The 24,121-nt window shown below is 49.1% G+C and overlaps 11 protein-coding genes across 11 annotated transcripts; 7 read left to right on the forward strand and 4 right to left on the reverse strand.

Moving 5' to 3' along the window:
- Positions 1–221: 221 nt before the first annotated feature.
- On the forward strand, positions 222–1,253 carry N7503_005274 (chorismate mutase ARO7; the record flags this gene model as incomplete). The annotated part of the gene is made up of 3 exons (XM_057064821.1): positions 222–292; positions 459–1,110; positions 1,176–1,253. The coding sequence occupies 3 exons, from the start codon at positions 222–224 to the stop codon at positions 1,251–1,253; spliced, it is 801 nt and encodes a 266-aa protein (XP_056922564.1).
- Positions 1,254–1,435: 182 nt separating this feature from the next.
- On the reverse strand, positions 1,436–2,397 carry N7503_005275 (protein-transporting protein BCP1; the record flags this gene model as incomplete). The annotated part of the gene is made up of 3 exons (XM_057064822.1): positions 1,436–1,981; positions 2,039–2,275; positions 2,326–2,397. The coding sequence occupies 3 exons, from the start codon at positions 2,395–2,397 to the stop codon at positions 1,436–1,438; spliced, it is 855 nt and encodes a 284-aa protein (XP_056922565.1).
- Positions 2,398–2,628: 231 nt separating this feature from the next.
- Positions 2,629–3,372, reverse strand: N7503_005276 (uncharacterized protein; the record flags this gene model as incomplete). Its single annotated transcript, XM_057064823.1, has 1 exon — positions 2,629–3,372. One exon carries the CDS (start codon positions 3,370–3,372, stop codon positions 2,629–2,631), a length of 744 nt encoding a protein of 247 aa, XP_056922566.1.
- Positions 3,373–4,092: 720 nt separating this feature from the next.
- On the forward strand, positions 4,093–4,510 carry N7503_005277 (uncharacterized protein; the record flags this gene model as incomplete). The annotated part of the gene is made up of 2 exons (XM_057064824.1): positions 4,093–4,350; positions 4,409–4,510. 2 exons carry the CDS (start codon positions 4,093–4,095, stop codon positions 4,508–4,510), a joined length of 360 nt encoding a protein of 119 aa, XP_056922567.1.
- A 485-nt stretch (positions 4,511–4,995) lies between these two features.
- N7503_005278 (alpha-mannosyltransferase) lies at positions 4,996–6,486 on the reverse strand (the record flags this gene model as incomplete). Its single annotated transcript, XM_057064825.1, has 1 exon — positions 4,996–6,486. The coding sequence occupies one exon, from the start codon at positions 6,484–6,486 to the stop codon at positions 4,996–4,998; it is 1,491 nt and encodes a 496-aa protein (XP_056922568.1).
- A 998-nt stretch (positions 6,487–7,484) lies between these two features.
- N7503_005279 (Zn(II)2Cys6 transcription factor) lies at positions 7,485–9,941 on the forward strand (the record flags this gene model as incomplete). Its single annotated transcript, XM_057064826.1, has 1 exon — positions 7,485–9,941. One exon carries the CDS (start codon positions 7,485–7,487, stop codon positions 9,939–9,941), a length of 2,457 nt encoding a protein of 818 aa, XP_056922569.1.
- A 620-nt stretch (positions 9,942–10,561) lies between these two features.
- N7503_005280 (uncharacterized protein) lies at positions 10,562–11,650 on the forward strand (the record flags this gene model as incomplete). The annotated part of the gene is made up of 1 exon (XM_057064827.1): positions 10,562–11,650. The coding sequence occupies one exon, from the start codon at positions 10,562–10,564 to the stop codon at positions 11,648–11,650; it is 1,089 nt and encodes a 362-aa protein (XP_056922570.1).
- A 4,009-nt stretch (positions 11,651–15,659) lies between these two features.
- Positions 15,660–16,871, forward strand: N7503_005281 (uncharacterized protein; the record flags this gene model as incomplete). The annotated part of the gene is made up of 1 exon (XM_057064828.1): positions 15,660–16,871. One exon carries the CDS (start codon positions 15,660–15,662, stop codon positions 16,869–16,871), a length of 1,212 nt encoding a protein of 403 aa, XP_056922571.1.
- Positions 16,872–18,897: 2,026 nt separating this feature from the next.
- On the forward strand, positions 18,898–21,157 carry N7503_005282 (potassium channel family protein; the record flags this gene model as incomplete). Its single annotated transcript, XM_057064829.1, has 3 exons — positions 18,898–19,190; positions 19,247–19,385; positions 19,436–21,157. The coding sequence occupies 3 exons, from the start codon at positions 18,898–18,900 to the stop codon at positions 21,155–21,157; spliced, it is 2,154 nt and encodes a 717-aa protein (XP_056922572.1).
- Positions 21,158–21,999: 842 nt separating this feature from the next.
- On the forward strand, positions 22,000–22,731 carry N7503_005283 (uncharacterized protein; the record flags this gene model as incomplete). Its single annotated transcript, XM_057064830.1, has 1 exon — positions 22,000–22,731. The coding sequence occupies one exon, from the start codon at positions 22,000–22,002 to the stop codon at positions 22,729–22,731; it is 732 nt and encodes a 243-aa protein (XP_056922573.1).
- A 77-nt stretch (positions 22,732–22,808) lies between these two features.
- N7503_005284 (uncharacterized protein) lies at positions 22,809–23,360 on the reverse strand (the record flags this gene model as incomplete). Its single annotated transcript, XM_057064831.1, has 2 exons — positions 22,809–22,973; positions 23,040–23,360. 2 exons carry the CDS (start codon positions 23,358–23,360, stop codon positions 22,809–22,811), a joined length of 486 nt encoding a protein of 161 aa, XP_056922574.1.
- Between the last annotated feature and the right edge of the window lie 761 nt (positions 23,361–24,121).

Consider the following 24,121-nt stretch of genomic DNA (forward strand, 5'->3'; position numbering starts at 1 on the left):
TTAGCGGGGGATGATTCCTTTTTTAAGACACATATTCCAATTAAATACGAGGCTTTTTGATTGAATGGCTTATAATGAGAATTCAATTGAGCCTTGCATTGTGCCATTTTGCCCTGTATAAATAGAGAGCCGTTTGGTCTGTAATACACCGGGAGTAGATCCATCTCCGACTTCGCTGACTCGTAGCATTCTCTCCTTCCCCAATACCATCCCTCGCAATCATGGACACAGCCATCAATCTGTCCGATGCCTCCAAGGCATTGGACCTTGCCAACATTCGTTTCCAGCTCATGTGAGTCCTCGATTTTCTCCAGTCGCCAAAAAAAAAATTGGCAGTAGCTTTTCCCCGCGCACCCCGCTATATCCATAGCTTGACCGCAGAAGATCCAGGCCCTATCACAAGCCTCATTGATCATAACAATATCAGTCAAATAGCTGCTAAAATTCTAGCTCTACAGTCGTCTGGAGGACACAATCACCTTCCACTTGATCGAGCGAGTCCAATTCCCCCTCAACAAGACCATCTACGTCCCCGGTGGTGTAAAGATCCCAAACTGCGAACTGAGCCTATCGGACTACCTCCTCCGCGAGCAAGAAAGGCTGCAATCGCGTGTGCGTCGCTATGAATCCCCCGACGAGTACCCCTTCTTCCCCGATGTGCTCGAGCAGCCCATCCTCGCACCCCTGCAGTACCCGCACATCCTGCACAAAAACGATGTGAACGTCAACGACATTATCAAGACGCGCTACATCAACGAGATTTTGCCGGCTGTGTGCCCGAACCTTGGCCGTGAAGACCGCGGTGAGGCACAGGAGAACTATGGATCTGCTGCAACCTGTGATGTTTCGTGCTTGCAGGCGCTGTCGCGACGAATTCACTTTGGAAAGTTCGTCGCAGAGTCCAAGTTCCAGAAGGATCCTGAGACTTTTGTGCGCTTGATCAAGGCGGAAGATCGCGCGGGCATTGATGCTGCGATCACTGACGCGAAGGTGGAGCAAAAGGTGCTTGAGCGGTTGGGACTTAAGGCCAAGACTTATGGCACAGATCCTGCTTTCCCTGAGGAGAAGGGTCAGAAGATCAATATTGATGCAGTGGTCGCTATGTATAAGGTGAGTTTGGGAGAATTGGCTCCACCCTTTTGAATTTACAAGGGACAGTGCTAACTTATCACCAGGAGTGTGTCATCCCACTCACCAAGGTCGTTGAGGTGGAGTACCTCATGCAGCGCCTCAAGGGAACTCAATGGGAGTAGACGGTGATTTGACTCATGACGTTATGAACTTTTGGTTCTATTTATAAAGTCTATATAATCATTACGCTGACAGGGTGAGCGTGGAAGGATTGCAAGACAGGAATTAAAAAAGAGACTGCATAGAATATTTTCTCATAAATGGGACATGAAATGGAATGATATGAAGATCATCTTCACACCATTTACTGCAGGTACTCCTGCACAGCCTTGACTGTAGCCTCGAATTTGGACCCCTCGATCAAGATCATGCTTCCGTTGGTGATAATACCAAGCTCTTGGAACGCACGCTTGGAGTCCGAGTGGCCGTCATCCTGCTTGTGGGTAAACTCATATGAGCCAGAGCACAGGGCGTGGCGCTGCAGCACCTCGTCCTCGGGGTGGAAGAAGAACCGCTGGTTAGCAGCGCCACCCTTCTTGGTCTTTTTCTGTGGCCGAGACTCTTCAAGATCCAGCTTCGACTCGATCTCCTCGTAGCCCTTGGAGATGATGAGGTAGTGCGAGAAGTTGTAGGGTTCCTTGTCCTGAATTGCCCAAGCAATCTCCTCCAGAAGCATGTTGTACATAGGGGGAATGACCTGGGATGGCATGTTGATGACCCGCTCAGTCAGGATCAAGCCAATTGGAGGAATGGGCTCCTGAGAGACGAGCTCATTGATGGCGGCGAGGGAGGGGTTACCGGCGGCTTTGGAGGTGATATATTTGATCAATTCCTGCACGGCGGGTTTGTCCTACAATAACAGCCATTAGTTCTGCAGGAGCGCCAGAATTTGAGAGTATCAATTTACCTTGTGCTCCTGCAGGTTCAAAACAGACAAGAAAGCGTACGGGTCCGACTCATTGCCGTCGGTCTTCACGGTTGATCCGAGTGTCGGCTGCGACAAGATCAATTCGGCGAGGGCGGACAAATCGAAGATTTGAGCATCATTGTCGAATAGCTGGCGGAGGAGGTTCTTAAGGCCGTGGAAATCGATTGCAGGTTGCGGGTCAAACCATTCGAAGTCGACATTGATCATGTCAGTGTCCTGCGCAAGGTTAGAAGTTGTGTGGCCTAAAGTGCGGGGTGTGCGCTCACATCGTCGGAGGAATCCTCGTCCTTTGTGCCGCCCATGGGCACATCACCAAGATCTTGCTTGCGTTTTCCCATGATTGTGTTTCGAGGTTAATCAATGTGTGAGTATTGAAGGTGTTTGGGCATTGCTCCGCCCCGCGGCCGCTTTTGAACTTTTTTCTCTTATCGGTTATCGGCCGGATCTATGTCATTGCTGTGGGTGAAAGCTACATAGATGGTAGATGGAATGAAGAGATACCCCTCGAAAAATCAATGTCATAGAATCAATCCCATGGAGCATAGTCTTTATAACTGATATATTTATATCTAAACATCATACTCGACTGACTCGACAGTAGGCACCTTGTTCAGCTTCACATCAAAAAACTTGGCCACAAGCTGAACACAGTCCCAAATAACCTGAACCTCCTCCTTAGGCAAACCCAATCGTCTCGTGCCCCGAATATGCCAATGTGTCTCATTCGGCAAGTTCTGGCTCATAATTCCAGGCAACACAACCAGCTGCGTATCCACATCATCTAGGATCTGTCGGTCCGACAGATACAACCCATAGGTAATCTCCTCAGATAACCACTTGAAGTCCTGATGCGCGGCAAACAAATTCAAAGTTCCACCGGTGTTGCGAGCGTACAGCTTCTGCATCCATTCCGAACCGCGCTGATGGTTGGCCTCGTCGCACTGCCAGTTCTCGCGCGTGAAGGTGTAGTCCTTATCCTCATCGCGCTCAACCTTGCCAATGGACAAGATGGCCTCGATGGGCTTGCAGACACCTACAATGGGGACTGACTTGACAAGTGCCTCGCGCAGACGGCGCACTAAAGCCTGTCGAGCTGGCGAGGTTGCGTACTCCGGTTGGGAGATGAGGTGCAGGTAGAGCTGGTCTGCGCGCTCGGGGTCTGGGCCAGCAGCTAGAGTAGAAGTGGCAAGGATATACCACTTGTCATTGCCAAGGCTGGTTGCTTTAAAACGGGTTTCTAGCTCGGTGAAGAGCTGTTGAAAGCGGGGTTGCACTTCGGGTGCTGAAGCTGCGGCAGGGGCGGAGGAGCTCATTGTGGCGGTGGAGTAGGTGCTTCGGCAGTGAAAGGAGTTGTATAGTCTACTTGAGCTTTGGAAAGCTACCCTATTGTGCTCTATGGCCTTGAATAGGGAAGATAGACGCGATCGCATCGTTCATCGGTGATTCGGTGGTGTCGTGGTACATAATGAACTCCCTATGACTGAGTCCGATGGCCGGAGTGGGTCGCGGTGCGTAAGTCTCATTTTCTTCGTTATCTTACGACAGACTCATCAAAAATATCACCAAGTTTGACGAACATAATTATGAGAATTAATGAAGATAAATTAACTGACTAACGAAGAAGCTTAAAGAAAACCCTCGACTTTAATGGGCACGTAATAGTGGAGTATACAAGTGGAGGGGCACAGGGTTCATTACGATGTCACAGACGCAAGCTGCCTTGTTTGAAGCTTGCCCTGATGTAAATCCCAAAGAAAGGGTCTAACACGCACACGATCAATCGTCCACGTCGAATTGTCATTCCAAGCAGTCTGGGCCTTGACCCACAAGTATGATCTCAGTGACTCCAACATGACATCACCGCCCATCGATATCATACTCGGTGGCCGGATTAGCCAAGTATAAGACGGAGATTTTCCCTTGAACTAATTCTTCCTTTCACGATTCACAAACAATAATTCCTCAAATACCTTCTTCTTTTCATACCAATCTTCCCGAAACTTTTATCTTCGCCAAATCTTCGAGTATCCAATATGTCTGGTCAATCTAGCGTCGGCAACCGTGCTATCTATGAAGCCGGTGACCAGCGCAACGTGCCTCAGTCCGAGATCAACGAGCGCGAGCGTTACAAGGAGGGCGAGCCCGGTAGCCACAAGAACCTGGACTCCAAGGACCAGCGCTCTATTGCCAACAAGCTTGCCTCCCAAGGCGGCAAGCCCGATTCTTCGCACCACCACAACAACGACGTCAACGAGGAGGCTGAGCTGAGCAAGCAGGACCCTACCAAGCCTGTAAGTTATACTCTTTCTATATTATTGGGGAAGAACATTTCTAACAATCTGTTATTAGGCCAAGCTCCATGGAAATGCTCCCTCGAAGGGCGCTAAGATCGATGCCGAGTTGCAGGCTGAGGATGAGCAGCGCCTGCGTGAGAAGGGCATCAAGAAATAAAAAGTTTGCCATGATGTTATGATACCCATACCCACGATGTGAAGTTTTTGGTTATGGGGCTGGGAATTATCCTGTACGATATGACGAATTCTTAGTTTCCGTGTTCTGAGAGCATTGAACAGAACGAAATTATTCAAGCCACCAAATCCTCATTGTTGATTCAGTAGTACTTTGTAGACGATTCCTTCAATAATGATAAATTATATATTATGTGCAACAGACCCGAAATGGAGGAACATCTGATGTATTGTACATGATAACGCTCAGCAACAAGTATGTGCAGCCTGAGTAACTCACTGGATTCTGAGCTGCAAGGGAACCCTAGCACAACCAACACTCACTAGCTTTGGCGTGATGCAGGAGCTCTACCGTACAAACCTGAAAAGAGAACCTTGTGTTGCAGGTAATAAAGTCATGTCGCGGCACCGGGCCTCTGGTTCATGAAGAAGCTAAATGCCGGGGCGAATGCTGCAGCGGATGGTAGATCAACCGTCTAGGGTGAACTTTGGGTCATCATCGTGCGGTTCAGCGAAGACATGAGCCCAATAGTCCTCCACCTTCTGACAAAGGCCAGCCTTATGCTCCCACGACTTGAATAGGCTTTCATAACGACATGTGACCAACTTGATCTCTTCCCAATAAGTCTTCTCGATATCATATCCGAATCGCCGAATTGTTTCGGGAGGAGCTGTCCACGCACGGCCATCTGAGCCATCTTCCTTCAAAGTGGGTGTAGTTTCCCACGCTGTTCCAAACACATTGTCGCCAGGGTTGAATTTAGGATAGTTTGCGTGGATGAAGAAGACATGTGGCGGTGGTGCCACATTGGGATCTTTAGCTCGCCATTTAGCTTGCGAGATCAGAGCATAGTCTTCTCGAGGGTCCGATTGGGCCATGGCGGAGCCTGCCAGCCTTTCTCCCAACTGGTGACCGATGGCTTGTACTCGCTCACTTACGGCATAGAAAGGCGCATCCATCGCCGTGGCAGCTTGGAGGAAGGTCTCCTTGTCGCCTTCTCCCGGTCCACCCTGGGACAACAGCCTGAAGTAGTGAGATGGGCCATAGTAGTTATAATAGGCCGCAAGAAGAAGTGGCAGGAAATGGGTCTTCTTCGATACCAAGAAGACACCCGTCTCTGATGATTGGCGGGCTGTGATGGGTGGCGCCTCTTGACGAGATATCTTGTAGTACAAAGGAGATGCTGAGGACCTCCAAAAATCTGGCCATGTCACTAAGCCAGACGAGGTATAAGGCTCCGAGTCCAGCAGATCTTCGGGCTTTCCTAGAGGGAAGCAGTCCGCATCCATCCAAACAATCTCTTCGAATGAGGAAAAGAGTACAGCAAAGATCTTGAGCTGATAATGCTCAATGATATCTTTCCCTACAACATCACCCAACACCAAACACTTCGCATTGAGGGCAGGTAGCACGTCATTACATATGCGCTTTTCGTATTCACCTGCATCCTTCATGAATACTTCCACTGGTAATGTGGATCCAGTCCGACGGAGCATCCGCATGGACGAGACAAAAACCGGTAGGTACGTCGAGCCAGCCGTCGAGACCAGGCCTCGTTTCCCGGATGTGTGGACGGGCTCTAAGGCCTTTCCGGCCGCTCTTATCTCTTCAACAAAGTTAGCATGTGCCTCCTCCATTTTCTTCTGATCTTCCTCTGCCAATGTTGTGATATCCTGCCGTGGGCTGTCTACCGTGGGGTCGAAATGGCCCGCACCCGCATCTTCCAATTTCTGCGGCGATGGACAATTGGGATTATGGCGCTCTAGTATGGGATGGAAGGCTTTCCAAAAATCCTTCTGGCGTTCTGATATGGGCACTTCGAAGGCTGTGCTTGGAACCACGGAGACGGCGGAGGATGCGTTGATCGGGGACCAATAGAGGTAGACCGTGCATACTAAAATCATGGCCATCATGGCAAGGAGGAGGGACCTTGCCCGACCTGGCCTGAACAATCCCATATTGGATGGTTTGCGGGAGGAGCCGGAGCAGAACGTTCGCAGAGTGGGTTGATCCTCAGCGCGCGTCGCGCTGACCACAACCAGTCACAGGGGGTTCGAGCGAGCGGCGCACGGGCGCGCCGATCGAAGATTCCCGACGGAATAATCAGGCAATCAGAAGGGACCTGCAGTTGCCTAGGCCGCAGTGTAAGGAGGGTGGGGAGAGTGAGCGATTGGAAAATTGTTATCCGATCATGAGGAGAGTGAGATTGGGGAGAAGGAAAGCGGCGGGTCAACCGCGATGCTTGGCAACGAGACCATCAGGAGATTATCTCTCGCGTGCTACTGGAAACTGTGTGGTAGGAGTCACATTGAAAGGGCTGGAGTGAAATACTTTAAGGTTTTTCTCCTTTCTATATAATTCTACGATGTCCCTGAAACTCATTTATGGGGTTCACTAGTTCATGTCATATAGACAATCTATTGCGTCGAAACTAAACTTAATACATTGGGGGGTATTAGTCCGACACCAGTGAATCCGACTAACTAGAAGTGGCGTGGGCTCTAAGGTTCGGGTTTCAAGAATAAGAACCCACCTTCGATGGTGTTCTAGGTAGATCAATGGTGGAGTAGTTTGAGGGATAAATTGCAAGCGAGAGCCGGAGTTTTCGCAGGATTTGGCTGATTTGCCTAGAGCGCGGATCATCCTCCACCGCAGATCCTCTTACCCACTAACTTTCATCTCCATTCTCCCTGATCCTGGTCTTCCTATTTATTCTCCCTTTCCCCTCCGCTTCCTGCTTCTCTTGGGCTATCGTTCGCGATCTTCCAAACTTCTATCCGCCGAACTTTCCCCATAAACCGTTACCTGCTAAAGGACCCACTTGCGGAACCCCGTTGAAGTTCTCCAATCTCCCACAAAATATACCTTGGAGAAGGCCCGCACGACCGACAACGCCAGACCTGTGGCCGACACCCCATGGACCTCCTGAGGGTGCTTCCCGCACTACTCGCCCATCATGTCTGAGAGCGTAGCTAGCCAACCGAGGGAACCTGCCAAAGGAAAAGCCCGCAAGACAGACCCGAACGCCCCGGTGCGAAAACGTCGCAAGAGAACGGTCGTGAGCGGCGCCCCCGATGACTGCTTCACGTGCTCAAAAAGAGGAGCGCGATGTGACCGACGCCGCCCGTATTGCTCCCAGTGTCTCGAACTCGGCCGCGAATGTTCCGGATACAAGACGACGTTGACATGGGGATTGGGAGTGGCGAGTCGAGGCAAGCTCCGGGGCCAGAAGCTTCCGGTGATGGACTCAGCGGCAGAGGCTTCAAAAAAGCCGGCACAACCGAAGCCGACCGCGCAGGCGCCCCTTCAGCATACTCAGAATCAGCCTCAAGTCTCACATCCGCCAGCTCCGATTCCAGTCCCGGCACCTCCGGTTAGCATGAGTTCCGAACATATGGATGCCGGGATGTTGAACCCGGTGGACACCGATCTGCGACGTACATCTGCGATGTCAAACATGTCGGAAACGTCGAGTATGCCTTGGACAATGGATATGCCGGACCCGCGTACATGGACCAACTCACCCGCCGTCCCGCCTCCAATATCAGGCCTCCCATTGCCGAGTCGGCCGGTTGCTTCTAGTCGATTGAGTCCAAGCATGCAAAGCGTAGTAAGCGTGGGATCGGATGTTTCAATGCCGTATCCTGGATTTAGCCCAGAGACCACTTTCGCTAGCCCCAACTGGTCTGTTGCCAGAAATTGGGCCCCGCAAGTGGCAACACCAAGTGAAGATGCTGATGAGGAGTATGAAAGAGCAACACCCGAGCAATCGATACGGTGGGATGCTGGCCATTCACCGTCGTATTCCCAGCTACTTCTGGCACGATCCATAGGCCGCACCCCTCGTCTCCGTTATCTCATCAGCTATTTCACCGAGGTCATCGCGCCGATGATTGTGGCTTTTGATAGTCCAACAAATCCCTTCAAGACCCACGTGCTTCGTCTGGCCCAGGAGAGCGAATCCTTGCAGGAGGCTATTGCTACGTTGTCAACCAGCAACTTGCGGCAGCGTCGGGAACGAAATCATCTTTCCACGGAAAGGACTTTACCTGCGCGCATGTCATCGATGGCTCATCGTGCTCTCACCGATGAGGCATTCCAAGATCGATATGGTATCTCCGTACCCGAGGGCTACGCTCGCGAAGAAAACCACCACCGAGCAATGGCCGTGAAAGCTCTAAACGCCGATCTGGCGGATCCTCGTCGCAGATTATCGGATTCGGTATTAGCGACTTTGTTGGTTCTCTGCCTGTTTCATGGATGTGACACAGGCGTTGCCGAGTTTCGGTCGCAGTTTGCCGGTGTTACGCGGTTGCTCGCCATTCGAATGCGCCACTCTCCTGTCTTGACTGATGACCTGAAATGGTTTATCCGCATGTTCTCCTGGTTTGATACATTGACTGCTACCACAAATGATCGTGATGTACAGCTTCGTGGAAGATGTTTGGATATCAGCTCCATATCAGACGGGGAATGGGGTCTTGAGAATCTGGCAGGCTGTGATGGCCGTTTATTCAAGCTCATTTCCCAGTTGGGGCGGTTGAACCTTCTAAGTCAGGAACAACAACCCACCGAGCCAAATCGACCAGCCGATGTTTCTGTTCCTACTACGTCCCTCCCTCCGGCCATGCTGTTCCCCGGCTGGGACTCTGTCACCGGGCTCTCTGGACCAGGGTTCTCTGCTGGACCCGACTACGCGTTCTCTATGCCCACTCCACCTCAAAGTAGCGATCAGGCAAGAAAACCATCTTCTCCTGCCTTTTGGACCGAATGGTACTCGCTGCGCCAACGCCTCGAATCCTGGCGATTCGATCCACCCTCTTCAACTTCAATGCCTTCTCCACCTCCCACCGCCGCATCAACAATACCCACTTGGAATTCTCCAAATTTCATCCCAGACCCTTCTCCTCCCTCGGTTCCCTCAGTGACGTACCATGTGGCCCCTGAGAATCTACAAGATGTCTACCAGATTTCTGAATGTTTCCGTCACGCTGCTCTCCTGTACTGCGAGCGCCTTGCGGAGCCAAGTCTGCCATCACAACACCCACGTATTCAGCACCTCGTGCACCTTGCTATGCACTGTCTTCGTGCTGTGCAATCCGATGTCTATCTTCTTTGGCCGCTCTTTATTGTGGGCTCAGAATGTGTTCAAGAGGATCATCGTGCAGCCATCCGTGACCGTTGCAAGGATATCTCGAAGGATTCCGGATTTGTGAACAATCTTTCCTGTCTGGAACTGCTGGAAAAGATCTGGTCAGAGCATTCCGAAGACGCCTCATATCCGGTTTATCCCTCTGAGCTGGGTCCTCCGCCTCCACTGGATGGAAGCTCGAGTTCCATTACGTCTCAGGCATTCCGCTGGTCCCGTGTCATGCAGGCCAAACGGGGCGGTGGTGAATATATGGTGGCATAATTATTGCTAGCTAATCGGTGCTTTGCAGGCACTTAATCAAGGCAATGCTTCTGCTATAATTCCGGCTTGCCTTCATTGGGAATGGACAGGTGTTTATTCATTCATCCATCAGCGACTTGGGAGCTTTGCACATTTTATGATCGTGATACCACTCTTTGATACCATATGCCTTGATTTTTCAAGGTTCTCTAATCCGTATAACGGTCACATACAATTTGGGACGAGGAATGCGTGCACCAACAGCCTCGGTTCACATCACTTATATATACCTATATAGAACGTCTGTTCAATTTTTTTCTTTGTGAATATATTTTATAGATTCTCTGACGTCATCTGAGTAATACATTGCCTGTAACCTCGGAATGTGCCACAACCTGTGGAACAATTGCCCACGGACGGGCCTAGCATCTCCAGAGCTAGCATTACTAGTAATAAGTCTAATTTTGGAAGCATATAAGCCATCTAGGCAGTAATATCTCCGTAAGATCATCGTTCTCATTCTGGGAGTAGAAGGCGGTAGCTTACGTGTCCACGGCAAGTCTCCACGATGGAGTTTACCCGCCGAATATATAATCTCAATTCCAACAATTCCAATCTGTTGCGTCTTGAACTTTCTTGAGATGAAGTCTCACTTCACAGGAACAGCCCTAGGGGCTTTGGGTGCAAACTACAACGAAAAACTTACATGGATGGACCATGGCGAGCTGGAGCGCGTCAACACGCAGTGGATCCGCGGTTTCATCGACATGCATCAAATAGACGCATTGCATGCTGCCCAGGACCCCAACATGCAAGCTCTCTACAAAGCCATAGATGCCGGCTATAAGACCATCCTTTCATTCAAGTGGAATTACACCAATATCAGTTTCCCAGCAGTGAACAGTGCCGGAATTACCACAGAGCTCGAGTGTCTGGACCGCGTCCTCCCACTAGTCCTTGGCAAAGTTGATATTCTGGTGATAGGAAACGAGCCCTTCATCGAAGTCCAACAAGGCCATGCAGACACAAGATTAAACATCTTCTACGAAACACTTGCCGACCAGGTGATTCGTTTCCGCAATACCAACGGCATCACCTCAACAAGACTGTACATGGGCGCTCTGAACAGATTAGACCTACCCGCAAAACGAACGCCAGCTATCGAGCGGATGCTTCAATTCATCGCCTCAAGACCGGAGCTCGAGGGCGTAGATCTGCATCCACACATGCCGACTCTACAAGGCCACCGTCTCATGCTGGACTATGTCCTCCCGCGTCTCCGGCCTGATCAACGCTTCCTGGCGACTGAGTTCTCACTAGTCTGGCACTGGAAGAGACACCTGTCGGACGCGGTGTCGGGGGAATTCTGTGCCAGATATGGGTTTCCAGCTGGTGCTAAGGTCCACCAGGTCATTAGTGCTGCTATGCAGAAGCCGTGGCCTTATGCGCAGTGGGAGGACTTCTTGAGCCTGGAGCCTTGGTACATGCAGTGTCGATCTTTCATTACTGATGCTATGAGGCTGTATCGTTCCACTGGACGGCTTGAGGTTGCTACTTATTCCTTTTGTCCTATGCGATTGAGGAAGTTGCCTCTTCCTGCAAATGGGGATCCTTGGATGCTTAATGGGATTTATGCGCCTTCAACGGTGCAGGTTCGGCCGGATGGGTCGAGGTATGAGAATTTCCCTTGGGCGGAGGAGTTTCGCAAGGTGCAGAGAGGTGAGCTGTAATGGCTGACCATTCACTGGTACAGTATCTGGAAAATTTATGTATATGACCTCGGGACGTGTGGTTGCGATGAGCTTGTATATAAATTGGAAACGATCCCGGGGCACCGGTTGACAGCCAAATAAGATGCCTAGTGCAACCATAATTACATAGGTAACTACCTATATGCACAGACGTACACTTAATGGATATTAAGACTGACGGATTCCGAGTTTACAATATGGCTGCTGAAGACGTACATTGGTCACACTCCCCTGAGCCCAGTTAACAATCCCATAGCACCCTGATTATAAACAGGTTTATACGTATGTAGCTAATAGAGGAGGGCCTAGGCTTTTCTATCAAAGAAGTGGAACCAATCTATGTACACCTAACGTGCTAATATCTGTCTGGCACGGGAACTATCCCGCCATGAGTACTGTGGAGAACTTCTATATGTACACCACTGATATCAGAAAATGAACAGCCACAATATTCGACAGGATCACACCCCTGGTCAGACGCGGGAAAAATCCCAGCCCCTATTTCTTCCAGCGACCTCGATGCATTGACCATAGGGCTCAGGGTAAGGGCATCCCTTGAACTCTATGTGATCAGTGCGCGCACACCGCACAATGAATATTCCATGTGAAACCCCTTGATTGAAAGAATGAGGAGCGATAGATTAAATTCTATGTATTCATGAAAGAACAAACATGTGAGACATGCCAGTAGCAGGTGGTTTGTTTTGATCTCAACCCAGATCGCGCAAGGGGTACATGATTCATCAGATTTAGCACAACGCAGATTATTGATCGACAGAATTTTCATTTTGATATTAAAAATCATACCAATAGAGAAGCTCGGAAGCGAAATTAATAAATTTCATGTCTCAAAATACAGAAGACCGTGCTTCGAAACAGTATGCGCACGCATCCCCCTGAAGGGTTTGCACACACCCAACACCTGAGCAACTACAAGATAAGCAACACAGAAAAAGAAAAGAAGCAACCCATACAACACTACAATGTAAGCGATATTTGCAAATACTCGGAGCTTATTGCCCCCAAATCGCACAAAGGCAACCATCAATTAATAGAAATTCCTGCATGAATGGACGTGCGCCCGAGCAAGGTTATGGTAGCTGATATGCGCTTTGCATCCGGCTTATCCAGCCCGTTGGCGCGCCCCCAATGCCCCACTCGTCATCCTCTGGTACAGCCGGGCCGCGCCCACTGCCAGTTTTTAGGTTTTATTCCTTCGGCCCTAGACCTGAAAGCGCTTTTCTAGAAAGCAATCAGCTGGGCAGTACATAGAACCATAGATTAGGCTGTTTAGGCCCCTATATCTCCATGTTCGCCCCTTTACATTTGCATAGCTGGAAGACGCCTCGGCTGGGAATGTGATGGAGGGGCTGAATGGTAAAAATAGTGTGCTCGAACCTTGGAAGAGCCTCTTATGTAGGGTGTAGTACATATACATATGCAGAAAAATATTGCGTTGATAACATCAGGTAGGGATATTCACTGGCCTTGGGAGATACAGGCATACTGTACATGGGCAGACAAGATGTGGGACTAGACTGAAAAGGCGGAATATTAGACTGTAACAAAAGTACATCCGCCATGTGCAACTTTGCAGGATCGGCGTTGCCTACTGGTGGCGCAGGATTTCTCTAAGGGGTGGGACATTTCTCGAAGGGTTGACTCATCTAGAAATCTTGAAAAAAACAAAAAGCAAGAATTGTGACCCTTGACTCGTCAAGGATGCTCCTGGAATTCCTTGGTGAGGCCTGTAAGGATCCAACGTGTTTCTCGTTTGTTTATTCCATCCCTTCGGTTGGTGCGTGAACGTAAAGGTGTTGGTTGGGTGGGTATGGTAATAGGTCATAGGACATTGGTTTTTATTGTATTATTTCTTTACCTTAAAATATTGGTAAATCATTGGTTTGTTCGAGACCTGTTGGATGTATTGAAAGGATTGGACGTCATAGTTCGAACAAAGTGGATGCGTGTGGGAACCAATCTCGATGCGCGCCTGCTTAGGGTTTGGTGATGCGGTCGCACTTCATCCATGGATATCCCCACGTTATAATATTGAATAAAAATGGTCGGATGGTCGTTGAGTATATCTCTTTGACTTTGTGAACTACTCATCTCATTCAAAATAGTTCTATTGTTCTGTAGTTTGAGGTCGTCTCAGTTATAGGGTATAGTCTACACAGCCTCATCCAACACCCGTCGCCAGATCTATTTTTGCAAAGCGGATTCTCTGTGAGTGATAGACTTTTTTTCTCGGCTTCTACACCTGGGTGGATATGCAAGTTGCGGTCTGCAGAGCTCCTCTTTTTTTCTTCTCAGATCCATTTTGGCCCAAAAGATAAACGGTTGCTGCCCAGCGACCGGCGGTAAAGGGCGCGTGGTCCGTGATGTTGCCCAACGGTGAAGGTTTTTGTGTGTCAAGTCAGACCCTGATGGAGTTTGGTTTTTCTATACTGCACTAGTATGTGTTTTGCCATGGCAACATAGTGGGTTTCGGTGGTTTCAAAGAACGCGATATGGGTCAGTGGAGTCGTCAGAACCACTGGAACGAAACGGGATGAGCCGTACAAGAAGCCGGGAGATACGATAGAGCCGCTGGTCAACCATGGATCCATCTCGGAGGATTTCTGGTTTGTCGTTTGGGCAGGCCCAGATCGAAATGTGGGATGGGGTTACCCATTCGGGTCGCTTTAGCATCGACTTTTGATGTGCTGCAACTAATGAGTTCATGCAGAATGAACTGTCCGGAAATCAAAGTTGGCCCGATTCTGGAAGTCTAGCACATGGCGGCCTGTGCTATCCAACAGAGGCCTGACACGCGACGCAACTAACGATCGCTAAGTATCTATGAATCACCTCCGCTTCATGGGGCCATTCAGAGACTCGGGATTATTGGTGGCGGTCCCCCTCCATTTTCCTTTCACACCACCATTTACCGAGTCAAAGATTAAGAATAATATAAAATAGGCAGTTTGCTGCCTAGTACTCAGCCTTGTTTTCTCACAAAACCAACCAGAAAATCAAAACGCACAGGATGCAGTTGGCCGGTGCCCGAATCAAGTACATGTTGAAGCCGAGTGTCTCCATCTGGACTAGTTTGAGGGGTAGACTATGAAATCAGGAGTAATAGTGGTCAGGAATAGAGTCATTATGATTTACATTTTATATTTTATTGTTTATGAGTCAAAAGATTAGAGACAATTTCAGAGTCATGAATATTATAAAAGGAGGGCTGCTACCTAAAAGCTAACCCTATATACTCGGGATTAATACGCGTAAAGTAATCCGAAACGCGATAACGCTATAAATTCCGTAATTATCGTCCTTTTGACGTTATTTCCACAACCAAGAACGCCAACCTCCACGGTGGCCCCTAGCAAGTGGATCCTTATTGGCCGCCCCCAGTCATCTTCGCGCGCTGACAATTAAGGATCCATTTCTTCTTCGCTTTCTATTTCATATTGGGTTGAATTTTTCCCATCTCCACTCTTCTCGCCTGCTTCGGCTCTAAACTCGTGGATCTCGCACTTTTTCCACTTTCCTATATACAGACTCTCCTCAGGAAGTCTTGACCTTTTGGTTTAACAAAACGCGAGATCCAAACTTCACGGGTCTCATCCAGCCCCCTTCTCGTCGGCTCAACTGAATAACGTTCAAATGCACGCTCAGCACATCTACTGTCAACCCTCCTCTCTCCGATCAGAAACCGTACCACGGTGACGGTCCTACTCAACCCTATTTTTATCTGCAATTCTCCATCGGCGTCTTTTCTGCTCTGGTGCATACGATACCCTGTTGTATAATATATTCGGGTGTTTCTTTGGTTGTGCGTTGACTTCATTGTTTTTTTTCCTTTTAACTCCAGTGTGTGTGGTATCTTGTCGCTTCGCCACCGTTGCCTGATTTATAACTTGGTTTCAAGCCGAGAAAAACCTATTACTTTTCTCCAGCTTTGCGAACCCGGGCACCGGCTGCTCATGCTACTTCGATAATGTATCATTATTCTACTCCACCACCGGGGTGGTCGACCTACGACTACTCCCAGTCGCCGCCAACCTCACCTTACTACGCTCAATACGCTTCACAATACGCAAACCCCTACACATCACCTCGGGGTACTGCGCGACGGCACACCCGCAAGGCCAGCTACACGGCCACCAAAGAACCGTCGTACTATGGCTACCCGCAGAACTACTACGAACCATCACCAGAACAAGGCATTCCGCCGCGCAAGCACGATCATGTAAGTGCTTCTTATGCGGGCCCGCCCAAACACCGTCGCAATTATACGACCGGTCATCCTGCGGGGGATGGCCTCGGACCCAACTCGCAATCGCAGAAACGACCCATCTTTGTAGATGTGGTTGACGAAGGATTCGATGTTCGCTACGCCTCCGGCCAGCGCCCACGCCCTGGCCGTCCCCCGACAGCAACGACCAAGCAAGAGAGCCAGCACCGTCGCACCGCGTCAACTGCTCATCGCAAATCAAACCCAGCCGCTGATTCTCATTTTTACTTCAACCAGGTTCCTAACTACGACGACATGGAGGCAGCTCGTCGTTCAAAGGGTGCTCGTCGCCAGTCCACCTCGACTCGCACACCAAACAAGCCTAAGCCTGCACCTCCCGCCACAAAACCGCCACCCACCGCCACCGAGGAAGACGCGGAGCGCGCCGGAATTCCGCCCGGGTACTCAATCAAAAACTGGGACCCTACCGAGGCACCTATTATTCTCCTCGGCAGTGTCTTCGATGCCAGCTCCCTCGGTAAATGGATCTACGACTGGACGGTTTTCCACCATGGCGCATCGACACCCATGGCCGACGTGGCAGGTGACTTGTGGCTGTTGCTGATCAAACTTGCGGGCAAGGTGAAGCGAGCGGACGAATGTCTTCCGCGAATCAAGTGCATTGAGGCGCAGGAAGTTGTTGAAGATTTCCTAGAGAGTGGCGACCGACTCTGGAGCCGGTTCAAGAAGTTGCTAAAAGGTTGTGAACTTTACATGTGGAAGGCCGCTAAAAGGGAAAGTGGCAAAGGCGCTCCCGTATCTATGGGGCGTAACGCAGGCTGCGAATTTGTCGAATCGATCTTCGGCCGCGACCGCGAACTCGAAAACACGGAAAAATTGATGAACAGCATCCGGCTGTGGAACATGCGTTTCGATGCGAACTGCGAAGATATCTTGCGCCGGCCGTCCGCTTAATAGACGGTTATACTATTATACCTCCATACACCGAAGAGGAGCAATCCTGACAGAGAAGAAGTTATATTCTGTTTGCTTGTTATCTCTCTTATTTCCTTTGTCTTACACCGGGAGCATTTGACAAGTTGTTGAATTGCATTTGCAGTGCGTTAGGTTTGGCTTCGGCTGTTCGAATTTCTGCTGTTATTGTTATTTCATCGTCAGCTCTTCCGCCCCCAGCTGGGGCGATCCAAAAGAATCCTTTGGTTTCGGCGCCTCTTATTCTGTTTGTTTTTTGGGGTGGCGTCTTATTCGATTCTTGGGCATGATGCTATTCATTGTTGCGTCATGCGGTTTCCTGTTGATGCCTGTGTCATTCTGCTTTGATGATACCATCTCGCGATTTTAATCTGCGAATCTTGTTTACTGCTTATTTCCTTGGTCATTTCCTTTGTCATTGTGATATTTCTTTGATGTTGAGCTAGGAGGAAAAATCGGGTTGTACATAGAACCAGAACCACAAAACCTCAACATCTACATTGTGCCAACATACCGTAGCTCGTAAATCGTAATTAACTCTAGCGCTTAGGTTTGTCCCCATCTATCACATGTACCCACGATCCACATCACCGTTATTTCCACGAGAATTTGATTCTATAGCTCCAGTGGGCCCATACTTGAAATCGCCCAACCAACTCCCCCAAAAAGGCAACGATTCACCTCGGCGCTTCGACCTACATGTACATCTGCGGTACCTACTTCCATGTTCTAGAATATACTTCGCCTTGTACGCCCGAAAAGCAGGTACCTAATCACCATGACGGCGGCTGATGTCACCCTCCAACAGCGCGGGCCAAGCGCCTGCATAATCCTGCAGGTGATAACAACTGCCACTGGTCCTTCGGCCCCCAAGTGGCGCGGGGGCGTGGGTTGCCTTTGGAGGGGTTGTTACGTGGCGAACCTATCACCGGTAGCCTTTTCCCGTCCCGGAGGTGCGGGGTTCCTATTATACATGTGCGGATGAGTCGTGCATGCATTAGATAAGGTTTCTGAGCACATGGTCGCTTGCGTTTTCCTACTTTTAAATCCTTTGAGATTGGGGGCTTGCTTGTTATTGGGTGCTGAGTTTTGGATTTGGTGTCAGACTCCGTTGAGTTTGTGTAACGCTTATTGCAGTCTGGATGACTGTGTGACTGGATTTCCTTACGTCTATCTTATGGTACAGAGTACTATCGGAGTTTTTGCATCTTGACCATTGTTCTATTCTGGTACACAGGTGGATTCTATTGAAACCTTCGTTAGCGGGTTCTAGATGTACATGTAAGAACAATGTACGGAGTAACAACAGATCTAAGAAAATATGATACTTATGCTTTCGCAGTTCCACTTACAGGACATTATTCAGATAAGAGTAAGTAGCCAGATGAGACGTAGTTTGATGGTCATAGAGGCCACCCCCTCTGGACAGTGAGAAAGGCAAGTCTCACCCGGAGCGGTAACCCAGAAGAGGTTAGCAAGGCTTGGCTTCTACCACTCCTTCCAACTATACACCCGGTCTATCCTATCTATATAATCCGCAATTTCAATCCTACCAATTGTTTTCATTCTATACTTGACTTTTTGTTGACCACAAATTAATATCCACGAGCCATGGATGAATGTGGGGGAGGATCCCGTGACTGCAGATCAACCCGCAGGTTTTGCTGTCATGTCGGTTGACATCACCTGCAGAACAATGCCATGCTTCCGTGCTTTTGGTTTCCAAAGCCTGCCAACCCTCCTTTGTCTTTAAGTCTGCATATTGTCAAAATCGACTGCCTTCTTAGGAAATAGATTGAGTCGCCCACCAAAGAGTGCAGATACAGGTATCGGATGCACCAGGGGAAGGTCTTGCAGAATCCCCCGCCAAGCTCAAGCTCAGATCGCAAGGCTCCAGATCACCTCTCGGGTGTTTCAGTTGCCTGTTTCGTAGCGATCCCGAGGTCAGATCGGAAAATCGCGCGCTTCTTGATCCTTCCGATCTCGCGTATGCAGGCCCGAATGAACCATGCAGAATGGCCCCCCTCCACACGACAATCCTACGGGCGATCAGCAGGATGGCAAATCGACACTCTGGGATCGCTTCGCTAGCCAGTTTCATATGAGACCGCCGGAGGATGATGAGCCTCAGTCTTGGTGGATTGCTTCTACGGCTATTCCGCTGGTTGCCGCTGCGGCGGGGCCGCTGGCCAACGTGATGTCAATTGTTGCGCTGGTCATGCCATGGAGGAGCCATATTACTTCCAGAACAACTAGTCCGGCTGGAAATTGGTATCAGGAGGGCTATGCTGACCCTCACTGGTATGTGCTGGCATTATCAGGGGTTGTTTGGTTGTCGCTAATAACTTATAATGCAGGATCACGGCCTTTAACGCAGTTTCGCTTTTTTGTGGTGTTGTTGGCAATATTTTCTTGTTGTTGAATTTCACTCAAACCGTGCGCTACATCATTGCTTTGCCGGTGACGATTATTATGTGGTTTATTGCGCCTGGTATTGTATGGGACCCTTGTCGTGTTTTGAATATTTCGAGCTAACGACGTCACAGCTGGCTGGGTTGACTGCATCTCTTTCTATTTACGCTCCCCCCAATGGCACAGATGATGTATACTCTCAGGCCTTTTGGAGTGCAGTAATCGCGGCAATCCTCTATCTCTTACTGGGTGCTCTTCTCATGATAAACATGCTAGGATATTTCCTTGGAAGATATCCACAGCATTTTTCACTCACGGACGATCAGCGCACTCTTATCTTACAAATGACCGCATTTGTGGTTTGGCTGCTTATAGGTGCCGCTTTCTTCCAGAAAGTACTCGACATCTCATTTGCAGATGCCTTGTATTTCTGCGACATCACAGTCTTGACTTTGGGCTTTGGTGATGTGACAGCTCAGACTTCCCTTGGAAGAGGTCTCGTTTGGCCGTATGCCGTATTCGGAATTATCATGCTTGGTCTTGTTGTTGGAAGTATCCATCAATTTGCCCGGGAGGTCCACTACGACAATGTCGTCCGAAAGCACATCGAACAGAGACGGCAGCATACTTTCGATCGCTCTGTCACCTTTGACGAGTTTACCTCAAACAATGCCGAGAAAGTGCTCACTACAGAACTTGATCGTCAAAAGACCCAGATTAATTATCGCCCTCAGCATAAGAAACACCAGCCGATCCGGAACACTATTCATGCATTGGCTGCAGATCGACGACCTAAACTGCTGATCATGAGAGAAGAAAAGGATCGATTCGATGCTATGCGTGGCATACAATACGAAACTATGCGTTTTCGTCGTTGGAACGATTTAATTATCAGCATAATTGTCTTTGGAATCGTGTGGAGCTGCGGAGCCGTTGTCTTCTGGACACTAGAGGACTGGACTTACTTTGAAGCTCTATACTTTTGCTTCTGTTCATTGCTCACCATTGGATACGGCGACTTCACTCCCCAGTCGAATGCTGGACGGCCGTTTTTTGTGATGTGGTCCCTTATAGCCATCCCAACCATGACCATGCTCATCTCCCAGATGAGTGATACGGTTGTTTCTGCTTTCAAGCATGGTACAGAGAAGTTTGCTGAATATTCCATCATGCCCGAGAGTGGAACTTACCGGTCTTGTTTCGCTCACATACCTTTTACCCGAAGATATCTGGAAAGACGTCAAGAAAAGAAACGATTGGAACGTGGATTCGAAGTCGGTGCTGATACAGGAGACACCGCCGATCCGGAGAGTGGGGAGCCGGAGGCTGCAAAGGAGACCCCACGAGCCCCATCTCGACGTACCAGCTCTGTCCCAACCTATCCTACACGGACCATTGAGGAACTTGCGCGCGTGACCCATCCCTCGCCATACGAACTGGCCCAACAACTTGCATTCGCCATTCGTCGCACTACTGAAGATGTGTGCGAAGGAAAGCGCAAGCGGTACAACTACGAAGAATGGGTGGAGTTTACTCGTCTCATCCAATTCACCAATCCCCGGACCCGACCATCTTCGGCCGAGGGATCATCAAGCCAACACCACAGTAAGGAAGATACACTGGTCCTCGACGAAGATGAGTTTGGGGTCCTGAACTGGGACTGGATTGGCGAGAACAGCCCAATGTTGGCGCACCAGACTGAACCAGAGTGGGTTTTAGACCGGCTTTGCGAGAGTTTGGTGCGCTATGTGTCGACTCAAGAGCAAGCCCGCGCCAGAGAGCGAGGTCACGCGGATGATATTGCAGAGGCAGCGACATTGAGGAAGGAGAGAGACCTAGGTATTGAGGACTCTTAACGATCTGGATGCATTTAGCAGGCAATTTTGCTACTTACTCTCTTACTTTGAATACCCATTTTCATGTACATTATTTTCGATGCATATGCTCGACCGAGCTCGGGAATTTGAAAAATCAACGAATTTATACAGAAGACAAACCCCAATTAATATGTAAGTGTACAGTTGATTAAATGGGTAGAGAATAAAATCCTCCGTGTCCAACATAACTGTATTAGGCAAGGTGTAGTATCCGAATTTCGGACTAGTATCATTATCGAGTACGTACTCAGGCATATATTTGCTCACACTCGATCAAAAAATGATACATGCATCCGTACACACCCAATCTAACCGCCTTTCCCTTTTACATCTTCTCTTCTTTCTTCTCCATCCTCGCTATGCTTCGAATTGACAAGAGGGCTTTTCTGAGTTAGTCAAGACGTGCCATTTTCCCCAGCGAGAATGGCTTTTTGTTCATTTACTCTGCGGATGCTGCAAGTAAGACCACATGCAGCTATATTGTATCTTTCGAGGACTCAACCACACGAATACTTGACCAATACTTTGAGATGGGCAGTGATAACCACGGAACAAGAACACCTACTGCCCGAAGGGAGCTAGCTTGGGATATACCAGAACTCTGCTTATGACGCCATCTGCTGTTGGCCTTGGGAAGATTAATAGAGAGTGGGCAGCGCAGACCATTTTGTGGAGGCTGTTCAGAAATTGGAGGCTTAGACTGAAAATCCGCCAGTATCCACTCTTGAGCAGAGAGTGAGCCTCAGCCCCGCAGCTACGGTAGCCGCAACTATAAATCAGAGCGACCCACGAACTTTCCTTCGACACCTATTTATGGCAAAATGACCTCAAACATCCCTGAAATTCTGCTGTTATGCATGGACTCTGCCTACATAGCAGCTTTCAAAGCTGCGATGGGCGATCTCTGGCCCAGCCACACCAACAGCGAGATAAAGATCACCACCATAAATGAGCGCCTAAACAGCATTCCTCCCTCAACGACCTTTGATCTCATAGTCTCCCCCGCAAACTCCTACGGTCGCCTCGACGGCGCCTTTGATCATGCGATTTCGATGACTTTCAGTCCACGCCATGACTACCACGCTCTCACCCGCGCAGCACAGCTAGTCCTCTACGATAAATACCGAGGCTTCGCTCCTCCGGGCTCTTGTACACTCGTCGAGTTTCCCAAGCACTTGAAAAAAAATCCACGCGACTGTTCGTGGGTAGCTATCTGTCCGACTATGCGTGAACCAGATGATGTGAGCTGGGATCGGGAGGTTGTCTATGAGTGTACTTGGAGTTTGCTTTGCCAGGTTGAGGGACATAATCGTCATGTCAGCGCTCAAAGACCTGCCGATGGAGCTGGCTTGGAGATTATTAAAACCCTTCTCATGACGCCGTTGGCTGTTGGCGTAGGGAAGGTTAGTAAGGAGCGATGGGCAGCGCAGACGGTCATGGCATTTAAGCATTTTGTGGAGGCTGTTCAGAAACCGGAGGTTTGGAGTGGATTGGAGTGGAATGCCATTGAGAAGATTGGGAATGAAATTAAAAGAACTTGGAAGGATACCTGAGTGTTCGATATGGTCTTTCCTTTTCGATTGCTTTTCACCCATTTCTCCAAAGTCGCTAATGGTGTCTTATATATACATCATTTTGTCAAGTAGAAATAAACCTTCCCTGCTTGTCCAAATCGTTTGCTTTCCATTATTCCCGCTACCATGTTCGACCGTACAGCTCTGTAGTATACCATCGTCGGGCGCTCATCGTAGATTAAAGCCGCAGATACGATCCCTTGATACTTCATCTCACATAGCTACAGGATCTCAAGGATCAGCATTCCTAGGTTTCGAAGTTGTGTTATGTCCAGGCACAAACTTACCGAAGCGCCACCCCAATCTTCAAAGCGTACACGATCCCCATGTTTAGCCACCATGAGCGGCGCCACATCATCCTTTGAATCGAACGTGTTGCCGAACCAATTGAGTTCTTCCAGCTCGCTTTCAAATGGGTGCCCGGTCGATAAGATGTATCCATCCCATTCTCCCATAAGGTTATCCGGCTTGATGGGCTTCAGCTCTTGGAAGATCTGATCAATATATGCGGGGTTCAGGATGCCTGGGCTATTCTTCAAAGATAAGAATTGTTTTGCTGGACTTGGTTGGAAATAATCCCGCGGGAATATTGGGAATTGGAGGGTCATGGTGGCGTGCAAGTGTAGTATAGGAACCTTGGAAATTGATGGTGAATTTGAAAAGAGGGAAGTATAAGGATGTAATGTAAGAAATGTACATGGTCTGAAATCAGCCTCTATCAACTGTACACGTCCCCATACAAGAGGAAGAGAAAGAACCAAGATTGTGTCCTGGGTAGGGGTGCACAACCCTTAAATAACGACAAACTTTCCAGGCTCATTCCAGCTACACGGAAGTCGACCGATACATTCAACCTGGGCAGTGATCTCCCCCGGAAATGCCAGGTCAGCATCACGCTAACTGCGCATACCTTAAAAATCACTTTACCCACTTTGCAAAGCAGGATAAAGTTATCTGATGGGGAGCAGCAGGCTGCACATAGGTCGGGCGGCCGCCACATTCCAGTACCGGTCCGCCCCGTTCAATCATTGCCGTTGCCTGCTGTCGATCAATGATTGATAAAAGGATGCTTCTGTATGGATCACCCATCGAGAATTCTCGCTTGAATTTCCATTTTTACTTGAGGAATTCCTATGAAGTTCTTGACACATACGGCTGGAATTGAAGGATCTGAAACATAGAACAGAGCCCCGTTTAGTGTAATGGCCGCATTTTTCACTTTGTTTTGTGTGGCAGTTGGAATATTCGGGAAGAATGCCTTCTTGAATGAGGGGAATATCAAGAACAAATAGGAGAGAAGGTTTGCAATTCGAAAAGACGAATGGATATATAGTCGACTGCATCGCGCCTTCCAAAACCATGTGAATCG

The sequence above is a fragment of the Penicillium pulvis genome (assembly GCF_028828015.1).
Source record: "Penicillium pulvis strain IBT 33274 chromosome Unknown contig_23_segment0_segment0, whole genome shotgun sequence".
Classification (NCBI taxonomy): domain Eukaryota; kingdom Fungi; phylum Ascomycota; class Eurotiomycetes; order Eurotiales; family Aspergillaceae; genus Penicillium; species Penicillium pulvis.